The 14688-nt window shown below is 35.9% G+C and overlaps 1 protein-coding gene across 6 annotated transcripts in view; it reads left to right on the top strand.

Annotated features, from left to right (window-relative positions):
• Positions 1-14688, top strand: part of SLCO6A1 (solute carrier organic anion transporter family member 6A1) — a 128195-nt gene that overhangs the window by 55134 nt on the left and 58373 nt on the right. For all 6 annotated transcript variants that reach the window (XM_055112505.1, XM_003828317.5, XM_055112508.2 and 3 more), the window contains one exon: positions 5179-5323. In XM_055112505.1, coding sequence (XP_054968480.1) covers positions 5179-5323 — 145 coding nt within the window. The remainder of the gene's footprint in view (positions 1-5178; positions 5324-14688) is intronic.

Raw genomic sequence — 14688 nt, 5'->3', positions numbered from 1 at the left:
TGTCTGCTACTGTACAGCACTATTCTGATTTCTCACTTTTTATATCAACATCTGTCAGAATTGAGCCTGAGTTCACTGCATAAAACTCTTTGTATATTTATTTGTATATCTATCTGGCTTTCACCTTTCCCTGTCATATTTATTTTTAAGAAAAGAAATAGACTTTTTAAAATGCAGAAAATCCTGGGTATTTTATTGGAAGGAAATCTATGGCATTCTTAATATTTGCTATTCTCACAGTCCCTTTCAGAATACAGTGCCCAGAAATATTTCCTTGTGCATTGGTTACCATGCTCTGTATAATGTAATCCAAATGTTTTAGCTAAAACTGTTACAGTTTTTGGCATCAGCACTTGAGCTTAATAAAGCAATTTTTAGATTACCCCTAAACCTGGGAAATGTCCTAATTTGAGAACAATGTCCAGTAAGGACACCTTGTTGAAGAGTGACTAACTAATCTAGTCAATTCCTCTTTTGGGGGAAAGTATGAATAAGAGGAAGAGTGGGAAACTCAAACAACACAACTTTGATATACTGACATAGCAAAAATAAAAGTACAAAGGGCCATTGAGAAAGAGAAGTAAATATGAAGAAAATAGTCACTAGCTAAAATAGACCTAGATGAATACACAATAAGGAGACAGAAGTAAGTTGAATATCTGGGTCTTTGAAGTAATTAAGACTTACTCTGAATGATGTCTCACTTCCTTTTTTCCGTCTTTTTTTGAGATGGAGTCTCGCTCTGTCTCCAGGCTTGGAGTGCAGTGGCGCCATCTCAGCTCATTGCAAGCTCCGCCTTCCAGGTTCATGCCATTCTCCTGCCTCAGCCTCCTGAGTAGCTGGGACAACAGGTGCCTGCCACTATGCCTGGCTAATTTTTTGTGTTTTTAGTAGAGATAGGGTTTCACCATGTTAGCCAGAATGGTCTTGATCTCCTGACCTTGTCATCCACCCGCCTTGACCTCTCAAAGTGTTGGGATTAGAGGCGTGAGCCACTGCACCCAGCCTAATTTTTGTATTTTTAGTAGAGACGGGGTTTCACCATGTTGGCCAGGCTGGTCTCGAACTCCTGACCTCATGAGCCGCCCACCTCGGCCTCCCAAAGTGCTGGGAATACAGGCATGAGCCACTGCGCCCAACCCGTTGTCTCATTTCTTTATGAATGCTGAATTGTTTAGCTACTGAGAAAGTGTATTAGTTTTCTTACTTTTATGTTTAACCTTATGATAAATTGCATCGGTGGAATTAACAGCGTCTGTTCCTTTTAATCTGAAAGAGCTTAAACACATTCCAGATTCAGAAATCTGGAATAGGAGCTGCGATCTGTGTTTTATACCATGTAGATAATTCAAGGCACGCTAAAGTTTGCAAATAACAAATCTCGTAATCCAGTGCAATCCTTTAATTTTATAAATTAAGAAATTAATGTTTATTTTTACTGGACACTTGTTATGTGCCAGAAGTTGTATTAAACCATTACATGTATTCAATTATCATAACCATTCAGAAAAATAGACATTATTGTTTCTCGTTTACAGATAGTGAACCAGTAATTTAAAAAGAATGAGTAATTTTTCCAAAACAACATAGGTTATGCACACACATACACACACAAACACACATATCCATTACTTGTGGCTTAATTGAGGCTAAGAGCATAAGAATAAGTGTTGTATTTGACTCTAAATCCAGAAATCTGCCTAGTGTAATATAATACTTCCTAAAAACGAGATATGGAGAAACTGTGATTTGCTTATTGATGCTCCAAAAATCAGTTCCAGGGCCAAGATTAAAAACTAGATTTGTTTCTTATTCTGCCTGTTGCAGCTAGTACAGACCAATATTTTTATATAAAATCATAGGATACAGCTATAACTCTCTTTAGGGTAAATGTGTTTAATATTCAGTTCTCAATAATTATTTTAAAATAAATGAATAAATAACATTTGTGAGCTAGAAGAACGTATGAAAAAAGCTGTAATTCTCTAGTTAATCAATATTTGAATCTACTACATAAAATAAGTAAATAAAAAATAAAGGTAAAGTAAAAAAACTATAGAATAAATAAAAAGAATAATCTACATTTAAAATTAGCTAATAAAGTAAAAGTAAAGTAAAAAGTAATCACAAAACTGTAATTCAGAAATTTATTTAACAGAGATGCTAAAAAAACTTCATGAAAAAATTAAAACTTTATGCAACATTATTAAAGATGACTGGGATAAATTGATAGCTAAACCATGTTAATGTTTGAAATGACAATATTCATGTATGTTAGTTTTTTCTTAAATAATCTGTGAATCCAATGCAAGTATAATCAATACTATGGCAAAAATTTTATTTTTTTAGAAAATGAGAAACTGATTATACAATTTGTATGGCAGAATAAGGGAATGGATACCTAAAACAAAGAGCACTGGACCTATTTCCCATTAAGACTCACTAGAAAAACCACTGTAGTAAAAACAGTGTAGCATTTCCTTGATATAGATTAATAGATCAATGTAAGAGAACTGAGAATTCAGCAACAGACTAAATATTACACATAAGAACTTGCTATGTAATAAAAGAGTCACTGCAAAGATAATTGTTCAGTAGATGTGATAGCCAATTGGGCTATTTGTGAAAAATGACCATGGATTTCTACCTCCTATTATGTATAAAAGTGATTTCCAGGTTAATAAAATGTGATTAGATAAAACACAGTTAATGTTAAAAATGAAAGAAATACCTCTGTGGTATAGAGGTGGGAAAATGTTAAACAAGATTGCAATAGTATTAAATATGAATTCGAACTTTATGGATTAGATATATCAAGTCAAGGATTTCTGTTCTATGAAAGAAACTGTAGACCACATTAATAGATGGGTGACAGATATCTAAATCCAAGTGATTAATGTTTAGAATACACAAGCAATTTTTAGAAAATCTACCCCCAAATTTCAGGAAGCCTAACAGAGATAGAAAGAGCCAGTTCATACACACAAAAAGAATCCCAATAGCTAAGAACTGTGTAAAGAAAGTTTCAATTAGATTTGAAATTAGAGAAATAGGAAACAAAGCATTGTGGTACTACTTTATACTTGTTACCATTGCAACATTTTGAAAGCCAGCTAATAATACCAAGTGTTTGTGATTATGTTATCTACTTCTGCATAATAAACTACCCCATAACTTAGTGGATTAAAACAATATAAAATATATTTTGCTTATGAGAATGCAATTTGGACAGGGCTTGTCCCTCTCAACTATACTTGGGGTCAACTAGAGCAGCAGTCCCCAACATTTTGACACCAGGGACCAGTTTTGTGGAAGAAATTTTTTCTGGGGTGGAGGCGCTGGTTTTAGGATGATTCAAGCTCATGGCATTTATTGTGCACTTTATTTCTATTATTATTACATACTCACCATAATGTAGAATCAGTGGGAGCCCTAAGCTTGTTTTCCTGCCACTAGACCATCCCATCTAGGGGTGATGGGAGATAGTGACAGATAAACAGGTATTAGATTCTCATGGGGATCGCACAACCTAAATCCCTCACATGTGCAGTTCACAATAGGGTTTGTGCTCCTATGATAATTTAATGCCGCTGCTGATCTAACAGGATGCAGAGCACTCCTGCCACTCACCTCCTGCTGCACAGCTTGTTTCCTAACAGGCCATGGACTGGCCTCTTACTCTTTCTATAGAGGCTGGGGATCCCTGAGCTAGAGTGATCAAAGTCTGGAGAATGGAACCATCTGAAGGCTTGTTTGCTCTATAGTTTTTTGATACTGTCTGTTTGCTAGAATACCCATACATATCCTCTGCATCTCTCTTGGGCTTTTTTACAACATGGTGACTGAGTCCCAAGGCAAAAGTTCTGAGACTGTGAAAGATCCCAGCAAAAGTCATATTTTCATTTTATGACCCAACCTCAGAAGTCATGTAGCATTATTTGTTTCGTTGTGACAATTAGAACGCCTTTCCAAGTTTAATGACCTTTTTATGTGGAAATGACATAGTTCTGGATGGGCATGCTAAACCATAAATATTTCTTTGATAACTTTTAGAAAGTACAAGCTAAATGAAGAAAATGAAACACTACCATCATTGTGGTGGTATAGTCATTTTAGTGTAATCTGATACATTCTGGAGAACAATCTGGAGAAATGGTGGAATAAAGTATGCTAAATCCTTATGCCCTAGGAATTCCTTTCTAGGATATATGCTTCTAGAGACACTCTATCACTGGACCTTAAAGTACATGCACAGGGGTGTTTAATGTAGTGTAGTTTGTGATGGTAGGGAGTTGAAGGCAAGACAAGTATTTAATATTATGGGAATGAATAAATATGGCAGAATCACACTATGTAAAATTAGATAGCACTGAGAATTTGAACTAGTTGAGTTTGCAGACTATGATCACACCTAACAGGGATGTTTAGGGCCAGAAAAAGAAAATTTAAATAAATTAGAAATATATAAACATAAAATAGCACTAAATATATTTTCAGTGAGATACGCATAACCAAGGAAATACAGAAACTAATTTGAAAGTTAATATTTTACTATCTTTTTAATTACTCTGTGTAGTATATTAGATAATAATAAACCATCACATCTTAGCCTTCTAAATAAGTTCCACAAGTTTACCAAAATGCAAAATTTAAATAACTTAATTATTTGTATAGGTAGATTTCCAGGAGTAAAATATAAAACATTTTCTGCAGTCCTACTGGTTTTTCTTGAGTATTGCTTAAATTTTCTTTGTTTGTGTTTTAGTTGAATAAAAAAGACTTGCTTAAAAAAATAAGTAGACAAGCAAAAGTAAGAAGAAATTCTAGATATATGGTTAATAATTTACCTATTTTTCTCTAATCTTTACAAAAAAATTCCAAGCCCATAAATAAAAATTAAAGTAGTATGAAGAGCAAATCAAAATTTAAATGGTCAAAAACAAACTTTCTTTTATAGAATTTGTATATTGGTGAATCATAGATTGCTGTTTGGATCTGTCTGATCTATCTATCTATCTATCTATCTATCTATCTATCTATCATCTATCTATCAATTATCTTTTCAGTTTAGATTGGGAATGGTAAATTTTTGTAGACAGATCATTAGCATTTGGTTCTGTCTATTCCTCTTTATCTAACAAAATAAAATAATAGATATATAACTTATTTTTATTTCAGATTCTGATGAAGAATCCAGTGCTCATATGCCTAGCTCTGTCAAAAGCTACAGAATATTTAGTTATTATTGGAGCTTCTGAATTTTTGCCTATATATTTAGAAAATCAGTTTATATTAACACCCACTGTGGCAACTACACTTGCAGGTAGATTTACCTTCTTATTGTCATTTCAAAAATTTTGCACTGTCTTATTGTATGTACTTATGAAATACTTGAAATAAATAAAAATATAAAGAATTATATACCTAGATATGATTTGTGCAGATTTTACAAATATGAGCACTTTGCCATCATAGTGTCAATATTTTTAACATATAAATCCTTGTAAAAACTTCCGTGTTCCTCCTTTATCCCATTTATCTTCATTCCTTTTCACTGGTAATCACTCTTCTGAAGTCAGAGTGAATCATTCCCATGCATGTTTGTACATGTTTACTGCTTATGTGCTTGTCTATATACACCTATTTCTAAAATTTATGTATCACTTTATATATACTCTTCTGCAGCTTATTTTTTCATCAGAAATTATGTTCTTTAGATTTGTGTTGATCTATATCTATTTAATGCATTTCAGTTTGCTATTTTATTTTATGATCCTATTTTATGAGTATACTATTGTTTATGTATTATCCAATTAATGGATATGTTGTTGCCTCCCACTTTTTCTCTCTTCCAACCAGCACAGTAATGAAAAGGTTTGTTGATATCTCCTTCTGTACATTTGTAAAAGTTGATGTAAGTTTAGACATTGAAGGGAAATTGCTATTGTGTACATTTACAATTTTATGAGATATTGAGAATTGGCTCTCCAAAAGAGGTTGCAAATGGAATTAAATGTTTTAAAGTTTTAGCATTAATAGGAAAGTTGTAAATGCAATGATTTATTTTAGGGTGTAAAAGGTCAAGGATGCATCCAGTAACTTTGAGGATAACCAATAAAGTAGTAGTAGTAAGAGACTATATTAATAGGAAACATTTAATTAATTAAAAAAAGAAAGGAACGACAGAAAACAAAAAGCATGTGGGCAAAATAGAAAGCAAATAAGATGTGCAGAAATCCTGAGTATAAATCTAAACCTTTTATGGAGTACATTTTTTATAAAAGGCTTGTCTGACTGCAGATTATCCAAAAAGCCAAAATAGATCAGCTTTCAATGGCCATAATGACAAATTTTTTCATGAGCATACCAGGTTTGGGGCACTCTGATTAATCAAATCAGCAGAACGTGAGGAGTAAATTCATTCCATTTGTTTCTTATTATATTTAATTAAGGCTATTATCAATGGATTCCAAGAACCAGGGTAAGGCTACATGCAGTATTGACTCCCTCAAGCTCCTGGATCTAGCCAGCTGAACAAATCCTTAAGCCATCAAGGTCTATCTTAAAAAATCAGGTGGCTTTCTCCTTAAGTTTCTCTACTGACCTTTCCACTTAGCCTGAGATATCAAAATATAACAGAATACATTAGCAATTGCAAATTCTACCTTGGCAAGAATGAAATTTGGGGTAATTTTATCATCTGTAATAATGTTGATCAGTAAGTGAGGCTGAGCAGAGTGCTTTCCAGGAATGAGGTGGTGTCATTGATTATTTCAAGTCAAGTCACAGACAAATTTTGCCCTATAGTTTCTAATTGTATTACTCTCATCATAAAGATGGCTTCAGTAAGGCTGTGTATGAATAGCATACCACTAATCTTGCCAGGAAGCTCCCTTGAGTAACTGAGTGTAACTTCATTTTAGAGAAATTTCTAATCTTCGAAGAGCTATGTGATCTGCTGGTGGTGATATAAACACTTGATGATCTTTTATGACCACCCCTATGTTCTTGAATCTATCATTTCCATTTGACAAGTAAGGCTTGTCAAATAGTTATGAGGCTGGTTTAGTTCATCCCAAAATGAGAATATAAGTTCACAAAGTCAAAAGATTGCTGTAAGTTAGGACTTTGGTTTTGACAAGATGGCAGTGTAAGCTAGTAGTTGCTTTTCAAATGGTAGCTGTTTTAGGGAGTCAGTGAGTGTTATACAACAGCAGGTGTTTCTGAATGGAGCCTATATCTTTTATCTAGAGGCTGCAGTCCACGAAATTATCAGTCATGGAGATTTGTAGCTCATGGGGATCATTAAATTTCTAGCAGCTCAAAGAAGAGAGTATGCCACAGCTTGCTTATCAGCTTCAATGTAGGTTTGCGAATTACACTCCCTGTAAGTTAGCTGTTATAAAAGAATGCCCAAGACAGACATCTACCATCTCTGATACCCAGAGTCCAAAGTGACATTAGGTTCCCTTTTGGTTGGAGGGAAATGAGACATTTTTTTGCTTGACTTCCAGAGTAATTGAGCATTGTGAATCCATTTGCATAGTACCCCAGAAACTTGATGTGCAGTCTTTGGGTTTTGTTGGGATTTATCAGTTACCCTTGCAGGTGAAGGTGTGATAATACCAAAGTTAGAGCCATTGAGTCTAAGGCTTGAGAGTCTCTAGCCAACTGCATATCATCTATCAGTGAAAGGTTTAGGCATCAGAAGGTAACGGGAATCACACTAAATTCTTATGCACCTTCTTGTAGCCAATGGCAGAGCTTTAGGTACTCCTGAGGAATAACTAAAGAATATTACAGTATTCTTACTGTAAAGGTATATTTGTGGTTTTCAAGCATGAATGAGAATTAGTCTTTGTCCTTGGGTGCCAATGGGATAGAAAAGAATGTCTTGGCAAAGTCTAATACAGTATATTAAATGTAATCAGTCTGTGTAGTAGATTTGGTTACATCACAATGCCTGGAATAGCCAGGGTTATAAGAGCAATAACTGAATTCAACAATAATCAATCCACTATAAACCTCCAGCTCCAGCTCCTGATAACTTTTTTTTTTTTTTTTGAGATGGAGTTTCACTCTTGTTGCCCAGGCTAGGGTGCAATGATGTAATCTAGGCTCACCACAACCTCCACCTCCCAGGTTCAAGCGATTCTCCTGCCTCAGCCTTCCGAGTAGCTGGGATTATAGGCATGCACCACCACGCCCAGCTAATTTTGTATTTTTTAGTAGAGACGGGGTTTCTCCATGTTGCTCAGGCAGGTCGCGAACTCCCGACATCAGGTGATCTGCCCGCCTTGGCCTCCCAAAGTGCTGGGATTAAAGGCGTGAGCCACCACACCTGGTCCTGATAACCTTTTACACTGGCCATGATGTGTGTTGAATGGAAATACTGCATTTCTTAGTACCCCTGCTACCTTATATACTCAAAGCTAGGACTTTCCTTTCTGCTTCTTGGATTCTACATTGTTTCTGTTAGACCGTGTGAGAGGAAACAGGGAGGCACGTTGGGTAACAATTCATGTGTTCCATTATCACTTCTGGAGTTTAACAGCATTCATAGTATAATATTATAGAATATAAATACTAATTATATATTTAGAAATTGAAGCTACAGCATCAGTATATTGAGGCTACAACAAACATGCATTGAAATTGTCCAGAGTACCACCCACAAGCTTACTTCACATTCTTTTCAGGAATGATGAGAGTTCAAAATCTGTTCAATGCCTCATCTATGATTTCACACAGGAATTTTATTTGTCTTAGGAAAATCTTCCTAAGAGGGTCACAGCAAAACTACTTTATAGCAGTCAGGACACACTACAAAAAACTCTGAGATCTTTTATTGTCTTAAAATGGATCCAAGAATGGATCCAATGATAGACTGGAAGAGGAGCTGGACCTCCAGTCAACCCAGCTATTGGCTATTTTGTTTAAACAAGAAATTATGTACTGCACTTTATCATGTCCCAAGAAAATGAACTAAAATTCTGATAATTCACCGGTCCCTGCTCATAGTGGCTATAATTTTTTTTTCTTTTTACACTCAGGGTAATTGCACATTGCTGGAACTGTTATCTGTAACTTGAAAGCAGAAGGAATCTTCTGTCTAATAAGAAAAAAAAAATTAATAGTTTTTACAGTGGGGCAGTCCTGAAGCTGATGGCCAGATTGACAAGGAAGTTTGCTTGCCTAGAGAAGAGTTGATAAGACCTATGGTACTTTCTATGGTGCTGTCTTTAAACCTACTTCAGCTTGCAGCTACAGAAAGCCACGTCTCTGTTAGCATCCCATCGTTGTTGCCAAGAGTGCTCAGATCTGTAATGGGTTTGAATTTCATCCTATCTGTAAGCTAACAAGTTAACCTAACTTAGTTTCATGTGTGCTGGAAGAAGACACCAAACTTCTTGGTCAGAGATGAAATAAAGTTTATGACTCACAGCAATAGCAGTAATGAGAGTTCCTGCTAGGTTTCTGAGCTCCAGTTTCCAAAGGGTGATGTGAAAAGAGGCCAGGTGATATCTGTACACACAATGAGTTGCATTACATGAAAGAAATCTTGAGGTTAGGGAACCCAGGTCTTTTATAGTGGGCAGTAATTATGCTTGTCTTTGGCTCCAGAGGGAGGCATTATACTTGATAAAGAGTGTCCAGAGGGGACACTCTCTCTGTCTTCCAAAATTCTAAGCAAAGTTGTCCTGTGCTCTACGTGGAAATACTTATTATCCAAGGCTACTCATCGTATAAATATCCTTGAAAAGATAGTGGAGAACAAAGAGCAGTCAGTGCTTCTGCTTGCAAGATATACAGAAAGTTTTCACCCAATAAATATATTAGTAGTTATGTTAAATATAAATAGTCTAAAGAATGTCAGATTGGGAAAAAAATTTCAATATATGTTACTAACAAGAGGCACTCCTTAAATATGGGGACATGAAAAGGTTGAAAGTGAAAGGATAGACGAAAGATGCAAATGCTAACCAAAAGAGAAGCTTGTGCAACTATAATAATTTTAAATATTGTATCCTTTAAAGAACACAAGAACTACGACAACTCAAAAAGCTGGAATGTCTTTTTTCCTTCAAAAAACCTCACTAGCTCCCCCATGGAGGCTAGCACCCCAGTACCTGCCAGCACCCTGCCACAGCCAAAAAGCATACACTCTGCCATGCTGCCACTGCTGCTGTTGCTGGTACGTGCAAACAGGATGGATCCCATTGCCACTGCCCTACAAAGTGCTTTGGCTGCCACCATCCATTGGAGTGTTGTGACCAGCAGTCCAGGAGCACCTTGACCCCTCCAGCACAGCATGTTTCTACCTTGAGGAGCCAGAGAACAAAGCCAGTGCCCAATACTGGTCCCCAGGAGTTAGGCCACACAGTCCAGGAGTCCTGAGCTGAGCCTTTGCCTTCTAAAATCTTCCAGAAACAAAGCCAGTTGAATGAACCCACCTTATACAACAAGCAAACCCTCAAGGTCATCAAATAGGATAAAAGAAAAAAAAATCCAAAGGACAGGAACTTCAAGGATTAAAGGAGCATCAGCCCACAAAGATAAAAAAGCAGCACGAGAACTCTGACAACTCAAAAGGCCGTAAGGTCTTCTTTCCTTCAAACAACCTCACTAGTTCTCCATCAAGGGTCCTTAACCAGTCTTAGATGGCTGAAATGACTGAAATAGAATTCAGAATATGGATAGGAACAAAAATCAAGATTCAGGGGAACATTGAAACTCATTCTAAGGAAGCTAGGAATCACGAAGTATACGGGATCTGGAAGATAAAGTAGCCAGTATAGAAAAGAACATAACTGACTTGATAGAGATAAAAACACACTATGAGAATTTCATAATGCAATCACAAGTATTAACAGCAGGATAGATCAAGCTGAAGAAATAATCTCAGAGCTTGAAGATTGGGTTTCTGAAACAAGACAGAAAGAAAACATGAAAGAGAAAAGAATAAAAAGGAACAAACAAAATGAACAAAAATATGCAATTATGTAAAGAGACCAAATCTACAATTCACTATCATCCCTGAAAGAGATAGGGAGGATGGAAGCAACTTAGAAAACATATTTCAGGATATCATCTATGAAAACTTTCACAACCTATGTAGAGAGGACAACATTCAAATTTAGAAAATGCAGGAAACTCTCACAAAGTGCTTCACAAAAACATCATCCCTAAGACATAATCATCGGATTCTCCAACTTCAAAATGAAAAAACAATGTCAAAGGCAGCTAGAGAGAAAGGACAGGCCACCTACAAAGGAAAGCTTATTAGAAGACCTATCAGCAGGAACCCTACAAGCTAGACCTCTTAGCAGAAACAGCAGACTTCTCAGCAGAAACCCTACAAACCAGAAGAGACTGGGAGCCTATATTCAACATTCTAAAAGAAAAGAAATTCCAATCAAATTCATAGCCAGCCAAACTAAGCTTCATAAGTGAAGTAGAAATAAAATCATTTTCAAACAAGAAAATTATGAGGGAATTTTTTACCACCAGACCTGCCTTACAAGAGCTCCTGAAAGAAGCACTAAATGTGGAAAGGAAAGACCATTACCAGCCACTACAAAAATGCACTTAAGTATGTAAACCATTGACACTATAAAGCAATCACACAAACAAGTCAGCATAATAAACAGCTAACAACACGATGACAGGATCAAATCCACATATAGCAATAGTAACCTTGAATGCAAATGGGTTAAATGCCCCAATGAAAAGACAGAGTGGCAAGCTGAATAGAGAAGCAAGACCCAATGATATGCTGTCTTCAAGAAATGTGTCTCACATACAATGACACCAATAGACTCAAAAATAGATGAAGAAAAATCTACCAAGCAAATGGAAACTGAAGGGGAAAATGAATGAAAAAAGAAGGGGTTGCAATTCTAATTTCAGACTTTAAATAAACAAATATTGTAAAAAACAAAGAGGGGCTTTACATAATGGTGAAAGGTTCAATTCAACAAGAAGACCTAACTATCCTAAATATATCTGCATTCAACACAGAAACAACCAGATTTATAAATTAAATTCTTAGAGACCTTCAAAGAGCCTTAGACCCCCACCAAATAATAGTGGAAGACTTCAACACCTCACCGAAAGTGTTAGAAAGGTTATCAAGGCAGAAAATTAACAAAGATGTTCAGGACCTGAGCTCAATGCTAGACCAAATAGACCTGAGAGGCATCAACAGACCTCTTCACCAAAAAAACAACAGAATATACATTCTTCTCATTGCCACATGGCACATACTCTAAAATCAACCACAAAATCAGATATATAACAATCCTCAGAAAATGTAAAAGAACTGAAATCATACCAACCACTCTCTTGGACCACAGCACAATAAAAATAGAAATCAAGACTAATTAAATTGCTCAGAACCATACAATTAAGTGGAAATTAAATGACCCACCCTGGATGACTTTTGGGTAAGTAATTAAATTAAGGCAGAATGAGAACAGAGATACAAAACACCAGAATCTCTGGGATATAGCTAAGGCAGTATGAAGAGGGAAATGTATAGCACCACATGCTCACATCAAAAAGTTAGAAAAACCCCAATTTAAAAACTAACATCACAACAAAAAGAACTAGAGAAGCAACAGCAAACCAATTCTAAAGCTAGAAGAGGAAAAGAAATAACCAAAATCAGAGCTGAACTGAAGGGGATGGAGACACAAAAAAACATTCAAAGGAACAAGGAATCCAAGAGTTGGTTTTTTGAAAAATTAATAAGAGAGAAGATCCAAATAAACACAATTAGAAATGATAAGGAGGATATTACCACTGACCCCACAGAAACACAAATAACAATCAGAGACTACTATGAGCACCTTTACAAACATGAACTAGAAAATCTAGAAAAAATGAATAAATTCCTGGACACATAAAGCCTCTCAAGACTGATCTAGGAAGAAATTAAATTCCTGAACAGACTAATAATGAGCTCCAAAACTGAAATAGCAATAAATAGCCTACAAACCAGAAAAAGCCCAGGATTAGATGGATTCACAGTCAAACTCTACCAAATGTACAAAGAAGAGCTGGTATCATTACTACTAAAACTATTCCAACAAATTGAGGAGGGGAGACTCCTCCCCATCTCATTCTATGAGGCCAGAATCATCCCGATACCAAAACCTGGAAGAGACCAACAAAAAAACAAAAATTCAGGCCATTATCCTTGATGGACATACATGCAAAAATCTTCAATACATACTAGCAAATAAATCCAGCAGTACATCAAAAGCTAATCCACCATGATCAAGTAGGTTTTATCCCTGTAATGCAAGGTTGGTTAAACATACACACGTCAATAAACATGATTTATCACATAAATAGAACTAAAGTGAAAACCACATGATCATCTGAATAGATGAAGAAATGACTTTCAATAAAATTCAACATCCCTTCATGTTAAAAACTCTCAACAAACTTGGTACTGAAGGAACATACCTAAAAATAATAAGAGCCATCTATGACAAACCCACAGCCAACATTATACTGAATGGGGAAAAGCTGGAAGCATTCCCCTTGAAAACCAGAACAAGGATGCCCCCTCTCACCATTCCTATTCAACATAATATTAGAAGTCCAGCCCAGAACAATCAGGCAAGAGAAAGAAATGAAGGGCATCTACATAAAAAGAGAGGAAGCCAAACTATCCCTGTTTGCAAACAACATGATTCTATATCTAGAAAACCCCATAGTCTTGGCCCAAAAGCTTCTTAAGCTGATAAACAGCCATCAGCAAAGTTTCTGGATACAAAATCAATATACAAAAATCAATAATATTTCTATACACCAACAACAGCCAGCTGAGAGCCAAATTAGAAATGCAATTCTATTCACAGTTTCCACAAAAAGATTTAAATACCTAGGAATGCAGCTAACCAGGGAATTTACAGATCTTTACAATAAGTTACAAAACACTGCTCAAAGAAATAAGAGATGACACAAACAAATGGGAAAACACTCCATGCTTATGAATAGGAAGAATCAATATCTTTAAAATGGCCACACTGCCCAAAGCAGTTTACAGATTCAGTGCTATTCCTATTAAACTACCAATGCAATTCTTCACAGAACTAGATAAAAACTATTTTAAAATTCATATGGATCCAAAACAGAGCTCAAATAGCCAAGACAATCCTAAGCAAAAAGAACAAAGCTGGAGGCATCACATTACCCAACTTCAGACTATACTACGGGGCTACAGTAACCAAAACAGCATCATACTGGTACAAAAACAGACACATAGACCAATGGAACAGAATAGACAGCCCAGAAGTAAGGCCACACACCTACAACCATCTGATCTTCAACAAACCTGACTAAAACAAGCAATGAGGAAAGGATTCCCTATTCAGTAAATGGTGCTGGTATGACTGGCAAGCTGTATGCAGAAGGTTGAAACTGGACTCTCTCTTTATACCATATACAAAAATCAACTTGAGATGGATTAAAGACTTAAATGTAAAACCCAAAACTATAAAAACCCTAGAAGAAAACCTAGGGAATACCATTCTGCACATAGGAACTGGCAAAGATTTTAGGACGTAGACTCCAAAAGCCGTTGCAACAAAAGTAAAAGTTTACAAATGGGATCTAATTAAACTTAAGAGCTTCTGCACAGCAAAAGAAACTATCAACAGAGTAAACTAGACAATC

Source organism: Pan paniscus, chromosome 4, assembly GCF_029289425.2.
Source record: "Pan paniscus chromosome 4, NHGRI_mPanPan1-v2.0_pri, whole genome shotgun sequence".
In the NCBI taxonomy this organism is placed as follows: Eukaryota; Metazoa; Chordata; class Mammalia; order Primates; family Hominidae; genus Pan; species Pan paniscus.
Note: the sequence above shows the minus strand (reverse complement) of the source record. Positions and strands in the feature narration are given on the sequence as shown.